Source organism: Cydia fagiglandana, chromosome 3, assembly GCF_963556715.1.
Source record: "Cydia fagiglandana chromosome 3, ilCydFagi1.1, whole genome shotgun sequence".
NCBI lineage: Eukaryota > Metazoa > Arthropoda > Insecta > Lepidoptera > Tortricidae > Cydia > Cydia fagiglandana.
In genome coordinates this window covers 586,584-610,298 of record NC_085934.1, presented here as the reverse complement: position 1 = coordinate 610,298, position 23,715 = coordinate 586,584, and the positions used below count along the sequence as shown (strand labels likewise).

Below are 23,715 nucleotides of genomic sequence, written 5' to 3'. Positions count from 1 at the left end.
AGGTTATAAATGTTATAATTGTAAATAAAATAAATCTTTTTTAACAAAGATTTTTATTTTAAATAATAGTTATTTGTTTTACAAGGGGGCAAAGTAGTTGTTTAACCGCTCGTGCTAATATTGATACCCGAGCAAGCGAAAGATTCCAAAATTGAACCACGAGCGTAGCGAGTGGTTCGAAAAATGGAATCTTGAGCGTTGCGAGGGTTTCAAAGCACGAGGGTTAAACAAAATTTGCCCCCGAGTGAAACACAAAATTTTTCACCACACCAACCCGAAGCAAATATTAAATGTAAAATATCAAACAAAATCAAATTCAAATGAATGTTATTAAATATTAATCATCCAAAATCATCATTTAAAAGTCAATTCTACCAACAAACATAAGAAAACAACTCAAAATTTGCATTTGATTACTTTGCCTCACATGTGAATAAAATGCAACTTTGCTATCAGTTTTTGAAGTGCAAAGTAAGCCTTTCCGAGCTGGTGTGGTGAAAACAATATTTTCAATATGCATACTACAACGTAATCTAATATAAGTGCTATATTAAAGTCGCCTAGCCTTCCTCGGGCGCGGGGGGTTGCACGAGACGGGGGTGGCGTCCGTGACGGAGACGACCTGCAGCCCTCCCATCTGGAGGCCCTTTATTGCAGCCTGGAACAATTAACTAAAATGTTGTCAATCCAAACTAAATTCAATGATGTCAATCCTAACTAAATTCAATTAAATAAAATGTTGTCAATTCGAATTAAATTCAATTAAATAAAATGTTGTCAATCCAAACTAAATTAATTTCGCTATCTTTTTCGTGTTTCCAGAAACAATATGATGTTTTTGGGCACATTGTAACATTAATTGTTTTTAATGCTGATTTCTGATTTCACTGTTTCAACAGTACCTAACATAATATACACTGTCTCAATGCAGTTTAAAACTCTAGTGTGCAATGATTAGCAATTTAACTATTAGTCATTGGCACCTAATGTATTGTATTGGATATGGTTGAAGGTGCTCATGTACAGTCACCTGCAATAATATGTTAAAATATGTGACACACCCTTAGGGGTCATCCATTAATTACGTCACACGAATTTCTAGGTTTTTTTACCCCTCCCCCCTCCTTGTCACACTTGGTCACATTTGGCAAACCCCTCCCCCCCTAGTGTGACGTCACATTTTTTCTACGAAATCGCCAAATCGAATTAAGTAAGTACCTACGAGGGCGGGATGATAAGTTTCCGAAACGGCACAGAAATAAGACAATATATATAAATGTTATATTTTATTTTTCAACGTAGGTCCCTTCTGAGTCCACGCACTTGGCCCAACGTTTCTCCAAGGCTATTATCCCATTTCTAAAAAACGATTCTTCGAGTCCCTCAAAATACCTATTAACAGCTTCTATGACTTCAGAGTTCGACGAAAATTTTTGTCCGCCTAGCCACTTTTTGAGATTTGGGAACAAATGGAAGTCGCAAGGGGCCAAATCTGGTGAATACGGGGGATGAGGTAACAATTCGTAGTGCAAATCTTCGATTTTAGCCATTGCAATTTTAGCCGTGTGAACAGGGGCGTTATCCTGATGGAGTAAAATTTTTTTCTTATTTAAATGAGGCCTTTTCTCTTTGATTGCGTTATCGAGGTTTTGTAGCAGATCAGCATAATATTGGGCGTTAATGGTTCTTCCCTTTTGAAGGTAATCCACGAAAACCAGTCCTTTGGAATCCCAAAATACGGTTGCCATTACTTTACCGGCTGACAAAACCACTTTTGCTTTCTTAGGGGCAGGTTCACCCCGATTTGTCCACTGCCTAGACTGTTCTTTTGTCTCAGGCGTGTAGTGGTGGATCCACGTCTCGTCAACCGTTATGTAGCGACGTAAAAACTCGTTAGGATTATGCCTGTACTTCTTCAAACACTCCGTCGAAACATCCTTGCGGGTTAGTTTTTGCTCGTCTGTTAAGAGACGCGGCACCCAACGAGCACAGAGCTTGTTCATTTCCAAGTGTTGGTGCAAAATGTTAAAAACACGTTCTTTTGAAATGTTTACCATCTCTGCTATTTCCACCAACTTCACACGGCGATCATCCAATACAATTTTTTTTACTTTGTTGATAATTTCCGGAGTCGTTACCTCATTGGGCCGTCCGCTGCGGGGAGCATCTGTACAGCTCTGCCGACCACGTCTGAAGTCGACAACCCAAGTGTGAACTGTGCTTAAAGAAGGCGAAGAAGATCCTAAAACGCGATCCAGTTTGGTTTTAATTTGTGTTGCAGTTTTGCCTTTCAAAACATAAAACTTAATTACCGCACGCACTTCCGATTTTTCCATTTTCACGAAAATGAATACAGTTTTTCTTTAGGTCGCTTTAATATATTATTATTTATATTATAAAAACTTGATATTGCTTCCGCATTAACGTAAAAGCCAAGAGGTTAGAATGACATTATTACTTTTTTAATTATATTTTTTTTAATCTTTCATTTCGGAGACTTACCAGCCAGCCCTCGTAAGTATTATTAATATTTTATCAAAATATTTTTGACGATATAAATATTAGTAATTTTATAACCCAAAACTGCTGAGGAAAGAAAATTAAAGGAATAAAAACCGGGCAAGTGCGAGTCGGACTCGCGCACGAAGGGTTCCGTACCATAATGCAAAAAAAAAAACAAAATAAAGCAAAAAGAAAACGGTCACCCATCCAAGTACTGACCCCTCCCGACGTTGCTTAACTTTGGTCAAAAATCACGTTTGTTGTATGGGAGCCCCATTTAAATCTTTATTTTATTCTGTTTTTAGTATTTGTTGTTATAGCGGCAACAGAAATACATCATCTGTGAAAATTTCAACTGTCTAGCTATCACGGTTCGTGAGATACAGCCTGGTGACAGACGGACGGACAGCGAAGTCTTAGTAATAGGGTCCCGTTTTACCCTTTGGGTACGGAACCCTAAAAACGATTATCGTTTTAAAAACTTGTTATTTAAATGTACATCGAATAAAATAATTTAAATAAATTTTCGGTTACTGATGAAGTTAAAGTGACGTCACAAAGTTTGTGTCTCCCCCCTCCCCCATGTCACAATGTCACATTTTCTTGACCCCCTCCCTCCCCCTAAACGTGTGATGTAATTAATGGATGACCCCTTATGGCTCTACAAATAAGATCGTGTCAGATATTTTTACGGCCTTTGTTGTGTAGCATATAATTGCAGGTGACTGTACCATAAGTGGATAGCGCTGCAGGATATTTTACATATTATGTTTAAGGATTTTAGCAAAAGGTAACTTACCAGTCTACCTGGTCCCAGGCCTCTCACTCTTACTCTGATTGTCTTGTAGCCTCTGTCAATTGCTTTCTGTAGAACAACAACAAAATGTACATTATACATTCATATAGAATATGGATCCTATCAATACATTATCTGTATTGATCTGTTAGCAATTTAAGTAAAATGTGATAAAGGGCTGAATGGACTGATAAATCAGTTATTTTCTAATATTTTTTTTGCACCAAATACTGTTTGGATTAAGTAGTTAACTTTTTTCATGTATTTCTATAATGAGTCATTAGCCTTAACAATTAGGGCACTACATTAGCACATAAAAAAGAAAACAATTCTGCAAGATGAATTTAAAGATTTTTAAATAATTTAATGAATGAGAAAAAAAATTACCAAGTTAATTTTGAGGTACAAAGATTTTTATAAGAATACCTAAATGTTAAAAACTCACTGTAGCTAAACTAATAGCTGTAGTCTGTGCAGCAATATTGGTCCCCTTCTTAGTATTCTTGAACCCTTCCATGCCACAGGACTTGATTATCTTCACGGCCCCGAGGTGGTCGGTCATGGTGACAATGGTGTTGTTGTGGCTGACGCGGATGTTGCAGATCGGCAGCTGCTTGTATGGCGTCCCGTCGAATAGCTGATCGTCTGATTCTAGGGTTGGGAATAGGTTCTGTTTCCTGAAAGATTTTAAATTCTTATAGTTACATTAACACTTTCAGTGCCAAGAGCCCTATTCCCATTACAAAATGCAATTTAGCATGTTCTTGGCAGTGAATGAGTTAAATTTAAAAATATAAACAGTAAATAGCTGTTGTGTATCATCAATCATGTTAGGCATTTTACTATCAATTACGAGGAGTGTTTAAATGTATGGCATTGAAAGTAGACTAAAACTGAAGTGTTCTTCCAGAAAAGTATCATAATATATACCGAGTCAGGATAGGTAAGTAGGTAGTAAGTGATTATATCCCTTTTAATGAGCAAAAATCGTGCCAGTTAAATTAATCAAGTTTTTATTAAAGAGAATACCGTTAGTTTACCGAGAAAAACTTAATGAGACACTGTCTAGTCGGAGATACAGCGAAATCCACTTACTGTTTAAGCACAGCGTCCAAATCTACGATCTTCTCTCCCTGGACGCCTTCATCAGTGGCTGGTATACGTTTGTGGTCGAATTTCTCCGTCTCCAGCGGAGCTGAGGTTTGGAACATACGCGCCGCGCTTATCAAGGGGACCCGCAACGTATTTCTAATCGCGCTTAGCATGGTTACTGTTCGTATGTTTCCTAATTTCTTAAGAGTTTGTTATGTATCTTTTTGTGGAGAAGGAAACATAACCTCAAATGTCTTAAAATACTATGACGTTCATTTGACAGCTTTGCGTTTCGTGACAGGGCGACATTGTTTTAATTAATTTGAAAATGAACTATAAGCAATTGAATTTTACTAGCTTTAAATAACAAAATTCAAAAATATGCATTCATATAGGTATATATTACAAAAACTTATTATTCTTAAATTTGCTTTTTCCGTGTATCGTGTGTGTGTAACTTACAATAAGCTATTAATAGATGGCGCTAGTAGTCCTCTTCTTTCGTACATTTCACAGTAATCTGTTTTTTTTTACACAATTTTCTAAACATATAAATATAGGATTTGAATACTTGAAATATATTTGCTAGCTCACGTTTTTTCAATTCATCGACAATTTATTTGCATGATGTGAAATAAATTTAAACTTTGATAAATACACTTCATAATGGACATTTATTAACACAGTTAATAGATGGCGTTAGTAGTCTTCTTGATTTACGATTAGCCGCTTTCGCATTGGTAAATATGGGATTATTTATTGACCGAGCGGTAGCGAAGGTCTTCATTTCAGTTTGGGCAAAAATGCCCAAATGTATGTCCCGATGTTCTCCTCTTCAGGTCGCAATTCTCAACCGATTCTCGTGAATTTTTGTGAGCAGGTCCGATGATGAAATATAATTTTTTCGTCGGAGCAGATTTATTGTTTTCAATATGTCGGAGCCATGGGGGTTTTCGAGGTCTACAGCTCACAGAGCAACTAGTTAGTATATTACTATTCAATCAAAATGTGTGTTCAGAAATAATATTATAATATTACACTTCATAACGGAATAATTTTGGAAGACTGAATTATACAACAATAAAACACCAATACTGTTTGCACCATTTAATAATTCAATAACTTATATCCCTTAACCTACACATTACTTCTTAAACAAATTCCTACAATACAAAACGGACTGCGTGAATCCGCGCAAAGCCGCGGGCACCCCCATAGCCATCAACTGCAGCTGGCCGGCCTCGGCCGTGTAGCCATGTTTGCACAGCTCGCAGACGGCCCACTGTATGGAATACACGCCGGCGTTTTGTTCAGTGGACTCGCTGCCCACGATGTAGTTTATGGCAGAGGAGTAGAGGGGCGTTGGGACTATCATGATGAAATAATCATTGTCGAGCAGTTCTTTGATTAGGTCGTCCTCTATTTCAATGTTCGTGAGGTAATTCTGAAATAAGTAATGTAAGTTAGGATTGAACGTAAGTCAACAACAAGGGGCTCTGGCAGGGGTGCGAAACTCCTGAGATCGGCCAAACTCGGCTCCGCTCGGCTCAGCATTGCTCCGAGAAATTATTAGGGTTGGCACCACTTGACTTGCTTTTGCGTGCACGACCACAGATAAGATAATCACTTGAATTTTGACAACCCTAAACAGCCGAAAGGGATAGTGCCATATACAGTGAAACCTGGATAAGTGAAATCTCAAGGGACGAGCAAATTTGTCTCACTTAAAGAGGTTTTCCACTTACACAGGCTCCCAGTTAGCCAGGTACAAATAAATTTCTGTCTCATTTACAGAGGGTTCCATTAATAGAGGTGAGAATAGAGTATACTTCAGTTATAGAGGTGGTTAATAAGGTATTTAGTAATTATCTTTAAAAATAAATAAGGTAAAATAATCCATGTCCCTAAATATTTTTAAGTCTGTTTAAATATTTCTTTGAATTTATTTTGAATGATTCTCCAAAGGATAGATATTTCAAAATTAAATTAAATTTGATACGGACTTCATTGCGTATTAGAAATTTAATAAATGAAAATTTATTTTTTCGTTCTACTTTCAAAATTTCAGCTTTCGTTTCGATAGTTTTAACTACTTACATAAATTAACTAAATCAAACTTAAAGTTGTTTAGACACAATTAGGCAAATGCGGAATTTGTGGATAAACTAAGAGTTAGTAAGAATACGGACATTTTTCAATGAAGTCCAAGTTAGAGAGGTCAAAGATTGACGTTATCTCAGATACAGAAGTCAATTCACTATAAAATTCTAAAAAACAATTAGGAAAATGTAATCTTATAAATATAGTCTCAGTAAAAGAGGTAAAATACACTCTCTGCCTCAATTATAGAGGTAAATGTGACTATAAAATCACAACAACGAATCCCAGTTATAGAGGTTCGTTTTTTCTCAGTAACAGAGGTAATTCAGTGCCAAAGTGTCGGGACCGCACCATGAGTCCCAGCTATAGAGGATCTCACTTATCCAGGTCCCACTTAACCAGGTTTCACTGTATTAGAAAGGAATAGCAAGATTCGACCCTGAACCGCTGTCAAACTTCGGTTTTGTAGGAAGATTAATTTCTGTACGATAGTACTATTATTTATTCTGTGGCTCTTGTGCTGCCCCCGGTAGTTCACGCGCGCTCCCTACCATCCAGGCATTGTTGCGTTGTGTGTTAAAATCGCTTTCTTATCACAATATCATCCAAATGTCCACATCCACAATAATAATGCCACACCATTTGTTGAAAATATTTACCCCCTTTATCATAAAATTTTAAGGGCTTGCTTTAGATAAATTATGTTTTATCCCTTTCTTACAAATGTACGAAACAAATAAATAAATGTACAAATGTAAGAAAGGGATAAAACATAATTTATCGCCAATACGGGAGCGGCAACCACGACCGCAAAACAGGCAGGTGTAGTGTGCCCGCGGCGAACAGATGTCGGGCTGATGACGCTTGGCTCGCCTACTTGCGAGTGTCTGGAACCAAGCGTCATCGTGGATTTTGCGAATAAAATATGTAAATACTCTGTAACAGCCACAGACAAAACACCCTCCAGACTGAGCATAGTCGCGCTACCCCCTCTGTCACGCATACGGTAATTTTACTCCATGTTCGAGTCGAAAGTTTCTTTGTGTGACGTCCATGTCTTTGAACGGACCAATCACGGCACGGGACTTCGCTCACCTCGTCCCGCGCACCCCCGCATTTTTGGCATCATCGGTTGCATGAAATAATTGCTGTAATCTCCTACTATAGTCAGACCGTAAAAAGTCTGCAGCGATTTTGATAGCCCACGCAGTGCAAGTGTCATTTAACGTCAAGCTTCTATGAAATTATGACGTATACATAACACTTACACTCAACTCAACTCAAAATATACTTTATTCATGTAGGCCTAGCAACAAGCTCTTATGAATCGTAATTAATCTTAATCTAATTATCAGAGCAATTTATTGATGTTAATATTATTCCATAATAACATTGGATTATTATACAGATCAAATTTAACACTAAGAATTTCACAAAAGGATCGACAAACATTTAAAAAATTGTATAAAAAAATACTAGTCTAGAATTTCTAGAATAAAATCTAAATGTCAATCAAACCAAATGTCAAAAAAAGCGTAACAAAAAACTGTGCGTGGGCAATCAAATCCGCGGCAGACTTTTATTGGTGCGACTATAGACTAGATTCCTAAACCTCCATTCACCATTAAATTCCATCAAATCTACCAAGAAATGTCACTGTCACAATGTCACCAACCTTTTTGTGATAATGTAAAATTAATTTTCTAACTGAAGGTAAAGAACGTACTTAATAAAATCCCTTTTTGTATGGAATATGGAAGCTACGTCAAAATATAGACTCCATTTTTTATACCTTTACTGAAACGCAGCCAACGACATGAATGCAGGGCTTTCGTTAAATGTGTCGCCGATATTTCGACTCTTAGATATTTTTTTATTTATATAGTAAATATTTATAGCGGAGAGAGAAATATTCTCCTTCATGTGAGAGGGACCTGCCACAGGTTCCATTTTGCTTTCGTAAAAGCAAAACTCACGTTCGCGGTACAAACTTAACACAGTATTAGTATCAACAAAAAGAAACAACACAAACTTAACGAAAAACTTAACAAGAAACAAAAACTTAACAAAGGAAATCACCACGACGGGATAGGAAAACATTCGAGCGCTCAAGACAGACGTCAGGGCTATAACCGCGAAAATCGAAGTTCGCAAATTGCGGGCATTTTTCTCTGTCACACTTATTACGCCTTCATTGGAGTAAAAGAGAAAGATCCCCGCAATTTGCGAATTTCGGTTTTCGCGGTAGCCCCCCAGATGCCGAATGAAGTGACAACTTGACTTGACAAGTAAGTGTCATGGCCTCCATAAATCCATCATGGTACCCATAAGGCCGTTTTACATTATCCTGTACTTGTCGTTTTCGAATTTAGGTTTTAAGGTATAAAAATATACGCGCATCGTAAGACGATAATGTTATTGTATTAAAACGGAATACCAAATGTTGTTTACACCTGAAGTGTTACCAATTCAATACGAACTTTTCTACCTCAAAATAGTTATAATTCAATATTAATTAATGGGACAGCTTTTTTTAGAAGACTGATTATTTAAAATAAGCATTTAAATATTGTATTTAAAATTAATAGGAAATTATTTACTTATGTGCATTCTTCCGCTGATAATATATTTACTATAGATGGTCAAGCAAATCTTGTCAGTAGAAAAAGGCGCGAAATTCAAATTTTCTATGAGACGATATCCCTTCGCGCCTACATTTTTCAAATTTGCCGCCTTTTTCTACTGACAAGATCTGCTTGACCAACTATATTAATAAAACGTTTCATTTTACTGGCAACACAGTGGTAGATTTGATGGAATTTAATGGTGAATGGAGGTTTAGTGTATGGTATCAGCTTACCTTGTGTTTGCGGGCCAGCCACAGCAGCTGGTCCCGGTCGCACTTGGCCAGCAGCACCACCCAGAGGGCGCTCACGATCGACGTGCCCGACACGTCCGAGGTCAGCCATTTTACTTCCTGAAACAGAAATAAGAAAGTAAATAAGTTATAGTATGGGGTTCTTCAAAACGGAGTGCACAGGTTTTTAAAGGGTCGCGTGCTATCTGTAAGTGTAAACTGCTTCGACGGGCCAACTCCATTCGGTGGCCAAATTGCAGATAATTATTAGTTTAGTAATATCAAAGAGAATCGATAGTATAGAGGGCTATTGCCAAAGTAAATTTTGTAGTCACGGTACATTTACTGCCATCTATCGACACACGATTAAAACTTAAAATAAAATTGAAAATGTATAAATTAATCAAAATATGTTTAATTTTTATTGTTCCATACTGACCCATGTTCTTTCACTAATATGTGTTAAAAATCAAACGGTGTCGTCAACGCCATCTAGCCGAGAATAGGCCAAAGGTGTGTGCGCCATCTTTTTTTTCTTAGGCAGGTTTTTTTTTAGACTTTATTTATCTTATACGGAGTTATACAGTGTGTTTGGTACATCGTTTGCCAAATTAAAACGGCAGATAGGTCGAGCTATCTTCTCATGCCTAGAAAAACAAAATTGGCCATGGTTTTTTTTACTACTATGCAAATTAAAACCAAAATATTACTTTGCTAATGCGCGTAAAAGAACTCGCTTTTACGCGGATTAGCAAAGTAATAGGTATTTTGGTTTTAATTAATTTGGATTTCCGCAAAGTACGCCTGATTCTATTCACTACTACTATGCAAGTAAAAATTTGAAATTTACAAGAAACTGGTGTAAAGTGAAAAAAAAAATACGCCAAATTAAAAATTTCTAGGCCTGAGAAGATAGCAAACGACTCAACCTATCTGCCGTTTTAATTTGGCAAACGATGTACCAAACACCCTATATAATATGTCATAATTATGAATCACTGAAGTTATTGTGACAATAACCCGTGATACCCAAAAAAGTACAATTTTTGTACTATTATTTATTCTGTACCGTAACAGACTCCTACGAGCATCATGTATATTCTACGGAAACCAAACGCTTGCGCCATCTATCTCGACCGCAGCGCCATCTAGCGAACAATTGGGTAACTGACTTAAAAAGTCAACGTTAGGAATGGTATAGGTACCAATTTAAAGCCCCATTTACACGGTGCGAGAACTTGCATGCAATATTCAATACATTGCTAACAGATAGAATCATAAATATTGAATTATGTTATTTAGATAGAGTTAGACCAAGAAAAGTCTGCAGCGATTTTGATAGCCCACGCAATGTAAGTGTTATTTATACGTCATAATTTCGCAGATGTTTGACGTTTAAAATGACACTTGCACTGCGTGGACCAGGGATGTTGCGAATATTCGCATCCGCATCCGCGGAACATCCGCATTATTTTCAACATCCGCATCCGCATAAAATTGATGCGGAGCATCCGCATGATGCGGATGTCGACCAAGTAGGTAACGGGAACGTATTAGAGACGGCACCGCTGGCGTAAGTGCTAGGTAATTTCGTCATGATATATAACGAAATCGTCTTTCGTCGAAACCGGCCACGTTATTGTTTATTAAATAAAATACCTATATATTCTTGTTCAAATACTAAACGTTTCGTTTTTTTTAATAAAAAATACAAAAAATGTAACAATTGACGTTTTTTGAGTAACAAATCTTGACATCCGCATCCGTATCCGCGGATGTGAGGCTTTAAATATCCGCATCCGCGGATGACAAAAAATGTGCATCCGCAACATCCCTGGCGTGGACTATCAATATCGACTTTATGCTCAGTCTGATAATTATCACTAATGTTATCTTACAATAACCCGTGATAGCAATAATGTAGATTTTTTTTGTCGATTCAGTTACCGTGACAGACTTCTACGAGCGTTACGTGTATTTTATGGAAACCAGGCATTTGCGCAAACTATCTCGATCGCAGCGCCATCTAGTGAAGAATTGAGTAAATGATTCAAGAAGTTATACGAAATGCTGTTATGTATGTACTTTATTTTTCAAGTGTGCATATTACAATACAATCCGCTCATGGACATCAACACCCTGAACTTCTGACCCGATAAGACCCTCCACCTGTCCTCTGACCCTGATGGTGGCTAAAATGATGATGATGATGTGAATGGATAGGTCAAATCTGCAGAATCGAATGTCCGACTGCGAGCAGCACGAGATAGATATAGATCTATCTATATATCTCGCAGTCGGACATTAGATTCTGCATATACACCTTACTGTAACGACATAAGGTGTAGTTTCGTCAGTTACCTGTTGAGTGAGTTGCGGCCGCCGCAGCAGCAGTTTGATGACCACCCGTGACTCGTGCTGCTCGCAGTCGGACAGTAGATTCTGCATATACACCTTACTGTAACGACATAAGGTGTAGTTTCGTCAGTTACCTGTTGAGTGAGTTGCGGCCGCCGCAGCAGCAGTTTGATGACCACCCGTGACTCGTGCTGCTCGCAGTCGGACAGTAGATTCTGGCAGTACAGGAACTGGATGCTGCGGGACTCGCTGTTAAAGCAAAAATTACTTCATTATTTATGAGTTTTCAGTTGTAATACGGCCTTACGAGGTTTATAAGGGCCAGTTGCACCAACCACATTTGACAGACTGATCAACGTCAGCCGGCGCGACCCGGCGCGCCACTTATAAAACTTTCCATACATAAAATAATTGCGAACTCTAACGATACGAACAGTTTCGTGCAACCGGCCCTAAATTGCCTTTGAAAACATGCGTGCAAGCGTTACATAGTGCTTGTATATACCTATCTCTGCTAGGAGGCCAGCAGTTGACCACGTCCACGAGCGCCTTCCTGCGAGCGAAGGTCTCCGCCAGCTCTAATAGTTGGTTGAACGCCTCTCGTCGGCCCTCGTCCGTCATCAGCATTTCCTCTGGAAATATACAATAGTGTCTGTAGAACCGTGGAATCTTAAGATGGCTCTTACAATGAAATGCTTGTATCAAATAAACAGGTGACCAAGTTTCAAGAATTGCTCAATATGTTTTCTGTTTTTTTTTTTATACTTTCACATGAAAAAATGTAATGTTGTTTCTGACACTTTCGTGTACGATATACGAAAACTATACGAAGTGTATTTTTGAGTAAAATTTCGCTATTTTGAAAACATACTTTCGGCGCATCTTCTCTCTTCTTCAATTTAAGAGGTATCCTCTTGTCGGTGGAGTATTTTCCATTTCTCCCTCTCATAAGCCATAGCTTTGACCTCTTGATACGACACGACACCAGCTATTTCTTTTATTTGGTCTATATAGCTACGTCTTGGTCTGCCCCTGCCTCTCTTTCCTTCTATCTTGCCTTCTATGATGGTTTTAAAGAAGTTGTCGTGCCGTAACAAATGTCCAATCATTTTTCCCCGTCGCCACGGAATGTTACGTCGTGGAAGCCCGTTGTCAGGAACGTTTCTTCGTGTACTTTGCATTTCCATATACTCCTTTTTTTGGGAAATTTGTGTGGTGGTTTCCTGTCAGGAGATATACAAACGACCATTACCGAGCATAAACTACTTTATTCATGTATTGCTTAGCCTACCCACATTATTGTGATTATCAGGATACCTACAACCCCCCTGTTACAAAAGAAATTGAATTTTATAAGATAATAAGTAGGTACATAATATTTACTTATCCTCTTTCCTTAAATTTTAATTTTAACATTCCATTGTATTTTATTGGGTTAAAATTATATAATACGAATAGTTTATTTGATTGAATAAGTAAGACTGGCTTCAATAATTATGCTTAACATAATTAATTGATAAGATACTCATCATAATTTTATTATTTTTATCTAACATCTATATGAACATGTTCACCCGCATGCTATGGTGTCACATAATATTAAAATTGTAAAAAAAAACATTGAATAGGTTTTAGCTTAAGTATTACAAATTCCCCACCTAATGCCACTCACTCACTCACTTCACTTCACTTCACACCGCACCCCCCCACCGCACCGCACCGCACCGCGCCGCCGCTTCGCTTTTCACCGCGCTTTCACTTGCCTTCCACACCGCAGCTCAAGAACCGATTTCTCGCTCCTTGATGTCTGATCTAGAGCCCTACCAGAAGCCACTTCCTCGGCCTCTATCCAGTACTGTTGTCGCTGCTGCCCGACATCAGGGGAATGCTTATTTATTGGCGGCATTGTCTCGCCACGTCACAAGATTGTCATTGGATATTTGTAGTTTTTTCTAGAGAGACTTGTCCCACCAAGAATCCCACTACATCCTGCTAATCATGCCGTTGTTTGGTCGGGGACTGCTTATTCATCGTATTCGCAGCTAACCACCATATCTGGTGGCCGTTCACTATCCGCCGCCTGTGACCCCGTTGGTAGCCTACAACTCAGCCCCAACCGGCGCATATTAGTCCGTTTTGTCCTGTTACTATATAGGTATTCTGTTGAGTGTTAAGGTCTACCTTCTTAAACACTCAACCGTCAATTCCTGAGCCTTCTCCTCATCCTCATTAATTACTGAACTCCATAGTCCAAGGTATACTGAGCCACGTTAGCCAGATCCCCTGAGTCTTCCATCTGCCCCTTGTCGCTTAAGGCCAGGAGACTGATCTGCTTGTGCGGTGGAACAACAACCGTGGCCACTTCTATATGACGTTCTATATGACAAATATTCCTGGTAAATCTCTGTATACCTATCTTACTTACGTTTGAAGCAGTCTATCCAGAGACCTTGCCCTTTGTCTTCCAACAATATTCTCACCGAAAAATTTACTAGATTCTTCTAAAACACTCACCCGTCAACTCCTGAGCGTACTCCTCATTACTGAACTCCGTCTTTATCAAGTCCACGGTATACTGGGCCACTTTAGCCAGGTCCCCCGAGTCTTCCATCTGCCCCTTGTCGCTGAGGGCCAGGAGGCCGATCTGCCTGTGCGGCGGGAGGCCGGCCGCGGTGGCCTGCTGCATGACGGTCTCGATGAGGTCGTCGGGGAGCTTGATGCCTTCTTTGTGGTATTGGATTATGCGCGTCACTAGGGTCGGTACTTCACTGAAAATGAGCAGGGAGAGGTATGAGCATTTATAAAACTTCATGCAAGAAAATTATTTAATGCAAATTTTAGTTATGAAATACCTACAGCGCCCAAAACGAGCTTGTTTTGAGTAATTTGAGTTGCATGAAAATATTAAGTATGTATTTTCATGTAATGTTAAACAAGTATTCTAATTTTTTGGTACACTCGCAGTGTGTATAGTGCCTACTTGCCGAAAACATCTTTGAATTTTAAAAATTTTGAATTTTATATTGTTTGTTATATGAAGTAGAAAATTTCTAATTCCATTTTACCTTCATGTTCCTTCTCGCATCCTCTAAACCTATTTTACCTTAAAGTTAAATGTTTAATAGACATTTTTTTAAATCGGCACATTTTTTTTCTTAAGCGTCGCTTCCAACTAGGGCATGCAATATCAGTCTCGGGAAAGGTTTCAAATTTCCCGGGATTGGGTCAGGAACAGTTCCGAGAAATCCCGGGAATTCGGGAAATTTCGGGAAAATTAAAAAAGTTTACATTTGATTGAATTGATTATAACAAAATGATTAATTAATATTTCTATTAGTTTTTAAACTAAATCATACTTAACGGTTTTTATTTCCACTAAAATATACCTATCTATGATGTCATTAGTCAAATTCAGACGTTTTCTAAGATTCAACTAACTAACTAACTAATACGGCTCAGCAACCCAAAAAGGGTTTTGGCCTCCGAAACGAAAGCACGCCACTTTTCCCGATCCTGCGCCGTTTCCTGCCAATTATCGGCTTAAAGCTGACACAGATCTGCTTCCACACTGTCTCCCCAGTGGTACTTGGGCCGACCTACCGGGCGGCCACCAGTCGGTCTTCCCAGGTATGCCCACTTGGTAGCCCGATCCTCTCCCAATCTTAATAGGTGACCGAACCAGCGAAGTCTGTGGGATTTCGTTTCGCCGATGATATTGGGTCCGGCCACCAACTCCTCGATTTCGCCGTTCTCCCGTATCCTCCACGTGCCGTTGTCTCTTTTGATAGGTCCCAGGATCTTACGAAAGGTCTTTCTTTCCGCTACCAGGAGCTGACTTTCCTCTTTTTGTGTTAGTGTTCAGGCCTCGCACCCATACATAAGGATTGGTCGGATAACGGTCTTATATATCCTTAACTTAGTATTTCTGCTGAGAATCCTGGACATCAACACTTTATGGAGGGCTGCGCTGCATCGCATGGCGTTTTAGATGCGAATATTGATCTCCTCCTACCCCCAACATGGAGACTTCCGCGCTGAACTCGTGTATTTTTGTAGAGCTTCGTGTATTCAGTTTTTGACCGGTTAATCCTGTGACCTATCCTAGGGGCCTTTCGCTCCAAGACACTGGCTGCCTGTACTACTTCATCGCGGCTTTCCCCTAATAAAGCCAGGTCGTCCGCGTACCCTATCACTTTGTGCTTGCCGCTCAATTCCAGCCTTATGTCCAACGTTAACACTTTTCGGACAACATTTTCAAGGGTTAAGTTGAAGAGCACGAGTGATAAGGTATCTTCCTGCTTTAGACCGGTCATCACCTTGAATTCCTCGGTCAGCTTACCGCCTACCCTGACACGCATCCTACTCTCTTTTGTTGCTGTACTACTAGTTTTCTAGGGAGGTACTCTCCCACTTCTTCTTCATAATCTCTTTGAGCAAGAAAATCTGGTCCGTCGTGCTGCGGTTTCTGCGGAAACCACATTGGTAATCCCCAAGGATTCTTTCAGAATATGGTTCCAGCCTCTTGAGCAGTACGTTGGACAAAACTTTGTACGCTGTATTGAGTAAAGCGATTCCTCGATAGTTTGAGCATCTCTTTTTCAAGCCTTTTTTGTGGACTGGACAGATGACACTAACGTTCCATTCGTGTGGCTGTTCCTCTAGCTCTCATTTGCTGGTAATATGAGGGTAAATAACTGATCGCATCTAAACTCTGTCACTTAAACTCTTCTTCACTTAAGATCTTAATCGGTTACAAATGTAACCAGTCGAAGAAAACGTACTCATATACCATTGCTCTGTTGAACAAAGTATTGTTTTAGAAAAAATATATATATACATGTATATACATACATATATATATATTTTTTTCTATATATATGTATGTACAACATAATTTCGGCTTGTAGCCAATTCGCAATTAGACATAAATCGATATAACATATCAATTATAAATTTCCCGAAATTTCGATATTTTCCCGGGAATTTTGTTTCCAGTTCCGATACTGGCTGAAAGTGCCCGTTCCCGGGAATTCTCGAGAAAAATCAGTCTCGGGAATTCCCGGGAGCATGCCCTACTTCCAACGCCATCTATGTTTTGTACCTGTGTCCACTGGTGTCCGCCAGATGTCGCAGCACGGCGGCCGCGTCGGTGGCTATGTGCAGACACTGCAGCACCGTGCCGAGCGGCGCCGAGCCCAGCCCGGCCAGCACCAGGCGGCCCACCAGTGGGACTAGCGTTGTTGGGTCGCCGTGGCTTTGCTCTATCTCCCTGTGGTATAATTAAATGACATCGTGAAACTAAAACTAGACTTGATTGTATAAATGAGTTAAAAAATTACCTCGGACGATGTTTCGAAACAAGACTAAGTGCTCGTAAAGCCAAGACACGACATAAATGATGAAATTTGTAATAGTACATTGTGCAACGTGGGGGGTAACTGAAAGGCACAGGCCCACCGGGATTTAGTCTTGATTGAAAATTGTGTAAAAAACATTTTAAGACTTTTAAATTAATCAAATTAAATATTTTTAAACATACACATAAAAAATTAAACTCATTTAAATCTACTTGGTTCGTATGAATTAGTGACATAATTTTTTCAGAGTCCCACGGGAACAATATAGGCCTTTTGTCCTCCAGTACACCTGCATGAAATAAGATCTTTTTCGAGCAAGTGTGATGAAAAATGATGATGATGTGTGTGGAGAGGATGGGGGAGGATCGTGCTGCGAGAAGAGCGTATGTGGTGCCCCACATACCGGGCGGAAAACGTCCGTCTTGGCGTCCCAGACACCGCTGGAGTGACGAAGCCCAAAAAGACCTGTCCGCCCTCGGAATACCCAACTGGCGCGAAGTGGCGCAGAATAGGGCAGAGTGGCGCTCTCTTGTGTCAAAGTCTAAGATCCTCTTTGGGTCACTGAGCCAGTGATGTATGTAGGTATGTGATGAAATACCTGTTTCGAAATTGTTATTTGAACTCACGGCCATATCTGGTCGCGGGGCACGCCGCTGTGGTCTATGATGCCCTGGATGGTGTCCGAGTGGTAGTTCTCGAGGAAGCGCGCCCAGCGGGTCAGCTCCTGCCCCACCTGCGTCCACGACATCTCGCTGGAAGACCAACTTTACATAAATAAATAAAAGCCGTTGCTAGTGCCAAGCCGGATTTAAGATGGGCGTTGCGATGGGCATTTTAAGGTTAAGGTTTGAAGGTCGTATCTGTCCGGAAATACCGCGGGCGACAGTTCATTCCAAAGCAGTCTAGCTGCGCGCGCAAGAAGTTTGTAGAGAATCGTATAGTACGAAAAATAATATAATCCAAATCGCGCTGTCGTTAACAAGACGTGTTGTCGTGTGCGTAACCTCAACTCCTATGCTATGATACCTTTATACAGTTGCCTTCAGATAGATCGGAGTGACCAAGGTGTTCACAATATCTAAACAAGCACTCCTTGACAATAGAGGCGTGCTCAGATATTTGCGAGCGCCTTGGCCGCTCCGTTATATATCTGATGAAGACTGTATATGAGTTAGAGTTGTATCTTACTCCTTGGTGACCTTGAAGTCGTTCCCCTGCTCCTGCTGGCAGTAGTCCACGGCCTGCATCAGCATCAGCCCGCGCGTGCCTGCTGGCACCCTGTAATGTGCTGCATGTATATATGTGTTAGAGATGTATCTTACTCCTTGGTGACCTTGAAGTCGTTCCCCTGCTCCTGCTGGCAGTAGTCCACGGCCTGCATCAGCATCAGCCCGCGCGTGCCTGCTGGCACCCTGTAATGTGCTGCATGTATATATGTGTTAGAGATGTATCTTACTCCTTGGTGACCTTGAAGTCGTTCCCCTGCTCCTGCTGGCAGTAGTCCACGGCCTGCATCAGCATCAGCCCGCGCGTGCCTGCTGGCACCCTGTAATGTGCTGCATGTATATATGTGTTAGAGTTGTATCTTACTCCTTGGTGACCTTGAAGTCGTTCCCCTGCTCCTGCTGGCAGTAGTCCACGGCCTGCATCAGCATCAGCCCGCGCGTGCCTGCTGGCACCCTGTAATGACAACCACATTGCTATCTTTAATATCCGACGCCGCGTCAAGGGGCGAGACGTCGGTGACGTCAGTAAGGGCCACCCCACATCTAGCGTCTTTCGAACGTCGGCGTCTGGTCAGCGCTATGGAAAATGTCGTCGCTGCGCAGTTGCGTCGACGTTGCGTCGAGCAGCGGCCATAGAGTTGTAGACGCCGACGCTCGAAAGACGCTAGATGTGGGGTGGCCCTAAGAGCCCATTAACGGGCACACTAGCGCCACTTCTAAATAAACGGGATTATTTAAATTGAACGAAAGATATTTATAAAAGGGGGCCGCTACGTACTGTACGAGTATTTAGTATGTATTTAAGACTTAAGACGAAACAGGAGCTGAGTTTTAAATATTTTAGGTAAATATACCCGTCTCGCTAACGAAAGCGGCCCCTAAAACTAGTGCGATAACGACAAGGCGAAAAATCCTGCGTAAAAATCTCATAAATTGAGGTTTCGTACTCGACTGTTTCCTCCTCCAAAACTTAACCAATCGTAACCAAATTTGGAAATCTAAACGATTATGAAATTATACGTATCGGACCGTTTTGCTTTTTTGGCTAATTGATATCAGTTTTGAATACTACGCCTCTCATTGCGGCATAGTCAATGAGGCCACTTTGGCCATTTTTGAAGGGCTCTAGCGCCTTAAAAAACAAAAAGAAACAAAAACGGTCCGACACAGATATTGACAATATTAATCTGTGTTGAAAAAGTCATTGCTCTAGTATCAAAACCCACGGAGGTAGCACTCCTGTTGGCTCTTTAGAATTTTAAGTACCTTTTTGAATACATCAAACTAGTTTTTATGTTGCTGGAATCGTCAATCTATGCGTCCAAAGTTAAAACGGCCGTTTTCGTTTTGAGTTCATAGATCGACAAATCCAGCAATATAAAAACTAGTTTGATGTATTCAAAAGGTACTTAAATACAAAATACAGTACGTAGCGCCCCCTTTTTTGAAAATATATTTCGTTAAATTTAAATAATAATCACGATTATTTAGCAGTGGCTCTAGTGTGTACGTTGATGGGCTCTTAACAAACTTAAATGGAGTTGGGCGGGACATGTTGCCAGACTGAGGTGGACCAAATACATCTTTCGGATGAAAGAAGCGCCTGGCCTCCGTTCGTTGGGTGGATAACATTCGAAAAATCGCGGGGCACTATTGGATGAGATAGCCCAGGACCGGGATAAGTGGCGTGTACGAAAAGAGGCCTAGCTATACTCAGCCATGGACGACTGCAGGCTAAAATGATGATGATGATCGTCAACAGATGGCGCTGGGAGCGAGTTAGTTCGCGCAAGCGTTTGGTTGCCGTAGAATATAGACCATTTTTGTAGAGTGCTATAACGTTAACCAATTTAGGTGAAATTTTGCTATTTTTGTAAGTCACGGGTTAATGGATAGTAACTGCTGTGATAATTTTAATAATCAAGATTATTTAGCAGTGGTGCTAACGCACGTAGATGATACCGCTTTTGGATGAAACATGGCGTCCGTTGGTTCGTTGGGTGGATGACATTCGAAATAAGTTTTAGGCAAACATTTCTTTTTTGGTACAAGTTTTTATCGCTGACTGTACTTTTCTTACGACAGACAACTAATACTCATCGAGACAATTCTAAAAGCCCCTAACACAATTAGGTTGTGTTGATTCATCACATAGTTCTTATGGCCACCTCCTGTCTCCATCATCAGATCAGCTCGATGTTACCATAATATTGCATTGTCATCCGATTTAAACATGCATGCAAAATTTCAGCTCAATCGGAAACCGGGAAGTGGATCAAATTTAACTTGCAAGATTTGATTACAGACAGACAACGGGACAGGTGAAAGTAAATAAAAGCTTGTAATAAAAAAAATTGCGGGGCACTTTTGGATGAAACTAGCCCGGGACCGGGATAAAAAAGAGAGCCCTATGCTCAGCAATGGACGACTGAATGCTAAAATGATGATGATGATCGTCAACAGATGGCGCTAGGAGCGAGTTAGTTCGCGCAAGCGTTTGGTTGCCGTAGGATATAGACAATTATTTGTAGAGTCCGGTCGTGTCAACCGATTTAGATGAAATTTTGTTATTTTTGAATGTCACGGGTTATTAGAAAGTAACTGCAGTGATCATATTTTAGAAAAAGGGATAGTAAAATAATCTAGAATTTGTAATAGCGTTTCTTTAATTTTTTGCCATTTTTATATATTGTGACCTTTTTGCCAGTTCTGTGTTATTTCTAGACAGGATCGCGAGCCCTTTTCATCCTTATAGGAGAAAAAAAGTGTCCTAAAATTTCCATTGTATGCCATTTTGAAGACGCACGGAAGATTGATAACAAAATGACATCACAAGAGTGTGAATTACCACATTAAGGCCCACTAACCCGGGGTTAACCACTTTAACCAGTACAATTTGACGCTGGGTTAACAGTTTAACCGCTTAACCCCGCGTCTCAAATTTTGCTTTAATAAAAGAGTGAGACGCTCTGACATTACGACAGGTAGAATACCACCCTACGCCGAGTTAGTGTTACGTACTGTTAACATAATTCCTCGTTAGATGGCGCCGGGATCGAGATAGATCGCGCTATCGTTTGGTTCCTGTAGAATATAGAGACTGTTCATAGATTATTATTACGTCATCCGATTTGGAAAATTCTTTTTAATTTTTGAAGTTCACGGGTTGTCGAAAGAAACCGCAGTGATAGATAGCAAAGATATATAAATCTCCTTAAAAACGCCTACGCAATACGCTTCTATATAAATCCTCTTTGGTATAGTAATAATTCTGGTAATTCATCATCATCATCTCTGCCATAAGACGTCCACTGCTGAACATAGACCTCCCCCTTGGACCTCCATACGTGCAGGTTGGAAGCGACCCGCATCCAGCGTCTTCCGGCGACCTTAACAAGGTCGTCCGTCCATCTTGTGGGTGGACGTCCTACGCTGCACTTGCTAGTCCGTGGTTTCCACTCGAGCACTTTTCGACCCCATCGGCCATTTTCTCTGCGTGCAATGTGGCCTGCCCATTGCCACTTCAGCTTGCTAATCCGGTGGGCTATGTCGGTGACTTTAGTTCGTCTACGGATCTCCTCATTTCTGATTCGATCATGCAGAACACAAATAAACCACGGCTGATAATTGATACCTCTGTAGAGCCTGCTCGCTGAAGCAGGTGTCGGCCAGGAACCGCAGCAGCTCCTTCTTGGCGAGCTTGTTGAAGTAGCTGGCGCACTGGCGGTAGCGCTGCATCCATTTCTTGTTGCTCGACGACCCGTTGCTTGCCTCCTATGGAAAATATCATATTAGTACGAAATCAACTCTCACTCTGTGGACAAGTAGCGTAGGTACTCGAAAAGAGGTCGTCTTATATGCACCAAGTAGGTAAGTATTTGACTCTATTTAAAATAAATTATTTTACACCATGCAAGAAATAAAGCACCTGAAGATTAATAGAGAAACGTAGACGGCAGTTATTTGTAAACAAGATTTCTATTTTGAAACCCGTATAAATGTATAAAGAGTGGGTAATTTGATCGTCGCGTCACATGCTAGTGTTCGATATAAATTCCATAGTAGCAAATCGTTTTGACGGAAAAAGAAACTGATTTGACTAGTAGTCAAATACCCTATTATAGGGAGCGTGTATGAACTATAGGGGGCAGCATAGGAGCCGGTAGATTTTTGGCGCGAGGCGTAAATGTGACGTTTATGCTTCCGATGTAGCCCACAAGATGGAAAAACCGTTTCCTTGTGCATAGTACTGCACAAAGAAACGTAGATACGAGAACGGTACATGGTAGCACTTGCTTTGGCAATGTATGTGCACATATGTTTCATACTTCATACTTATACTTACTTCAAATATTTATTGTCACAAAAAAGACTTATTAACTAATACATATATGTACTTAATAATTAATAGATCTTAACAACTATTGTGAGGCAATAGGTCTCAGTCTCAGCATGTGCTGTGCCGGAGGCTCAGCGCTGGTTTTCAGACCGAGCCTTTGAGTTGTCCGATTGAGGTCACAAGATGGCAGGCCCAACGCGCACGGTCTCTATACTCACACTGAAGAAGTAGTTAGTGAGCCACATGGTGTAGAGCGTGTGCACCGGCAGAGGCAGGTGGAACGCCGGAGGCAGCGTCCGCAGCAGCTTGGTGACCATGCCGGCGGTCTCGGGCCGCATCACGGATAGTATGTGTGAGGTGAACTCGGCTTCGGAGGCGGGCTCTAAGAGGATCTTGTAGTCCAACTCTGTAAGAATAGTACAAATTTTATTTTTATAGTAAAGGAAAAATATTAAAAAATACGCTTCCGGCAGGACTTGAACCCACAACCTCCGCAATCGTGCGTTAGCTCTAACCAATTGAGCTATAGAAGCCTACCAGAACTTCGCGAATCTTTCCATTCTTTCCCTTATGTATATAGTATACACGCCTTCGGGCTGGCGTATAGCGACATCTACCGAAAGACGATTACATCTTTGGAATACAATTTGGGATATCGCTTGTTTGAAAATTAGAATAGTACAAGTTAAAATAAATACATCGCGAGTACGATGGATGCTCTTACCGGCGTGATAGAGCAACACGGATATCATGGTCGCGTTTATATCACCTGTCATGTCATGCGTCACTTTCGCACTTTCATACTTGTTAGAACGCGACAGGCATGGTGACAGATGATAATAAACCGACCATCTTAGCCCTACTGATCTCACTGTCACGAAGACAATTACGACAATCGAAACGGGCGTTTCGGACTGGGCAAAAAATTTCAAAAGGCAACAGGCTCAACCAACTGTCGTGAAATTTTGTGAGCAAGTTCCATAATTATACTTTTTATTGTCTAACTAAATAGTTATAATAAATTTTCTAGATGGCGGAGTACGTTAGTTTAAATTGGTAGTTACAGTTAATTGTATTTTATAAAATTG

The 23,715-nt window shown here is 40.4% G+C and overlaps 3 protein-coding genes across 3 annotated transcripts in view; all 3 read right to left on the bottom strand.

Moving 5' to 3' along the window:
* The window catches only part of LOC134679797 (coiled-coil domain-containing protein 124), a 108,078-nt gene that overhangs the window by 62,920 nt on the left and 21,443 nt on the right, over positions 1-23,715 (bottom strand). The window lies entirely within an intron of this gene.
* On the bottom strand, positions 77-4,652 carry LOC134679793 (small ribosomal subunit protein uS11m). The gene is made up of 4 exons (XM_063538681.1): positions 4,394-4,652; positions 3,744-3,975; positions 3,302-3,367; positions 77-658 (listed from the first exon to the last, which is right to left on the bottom strand). The coding sequence occupies exons 1-4, from the start codon at positions 4,561-4,563 to the stop codon at positions 551-553; spliced, it is 576 nt and encodes a 191-aa protein (XP_063394751.1). The 5' UTR covers positions 4,564-4,652; the 3' UTR covers positions 77-550.
* Positions 5,483-23,715, bottom strand: part of LOC134679800 (NBAS subunit of NRZ tethering complex-like) — a 56,213-nt gene continuing 37,980 nt past the window's right edge. Inside the window, exons 33-42 of the mRNA XM_063538688.1 lie at positions 22,846-23,033; positions 21,923-22,062; positions 18,653-18,742; positions 17,689-17,814; positions 16,807-16,974; positions 14,220-14,473; positions 12,211-12,337; positions 11,840-11,954; positions 9,351-9,467; positions 5,483-5,834 (exon numbers count right to left, since the gene is read on the bottom strand). Coding sequence (XP_063394758.1) covers positions 5,535-5,834; positions 9,351-9,467; positions 11,840-11,954; positions 12,211-12,337; positions 14,220-14,473; positions 16,807-16,974; positions 17,689-17,814; positions 18,653-18,742; positions 21,923-22,062; positions 22,846-23,033 — 1,625 coding nt within the window. The 3' untranslated portion in view covers positions 5,483-5,534. The remainder of the gene's footprint in view (positions 5,835-9,350; positions 9,468-11,839; positions 11,955-12,210; positions 12,338-14,219; positions 14,474-16,806; positions 16,975-17,688; positions 17,815-18,652; positions 18,743-21,922; positions 22,063-22,845; positions 23,034-23,715) is intronic.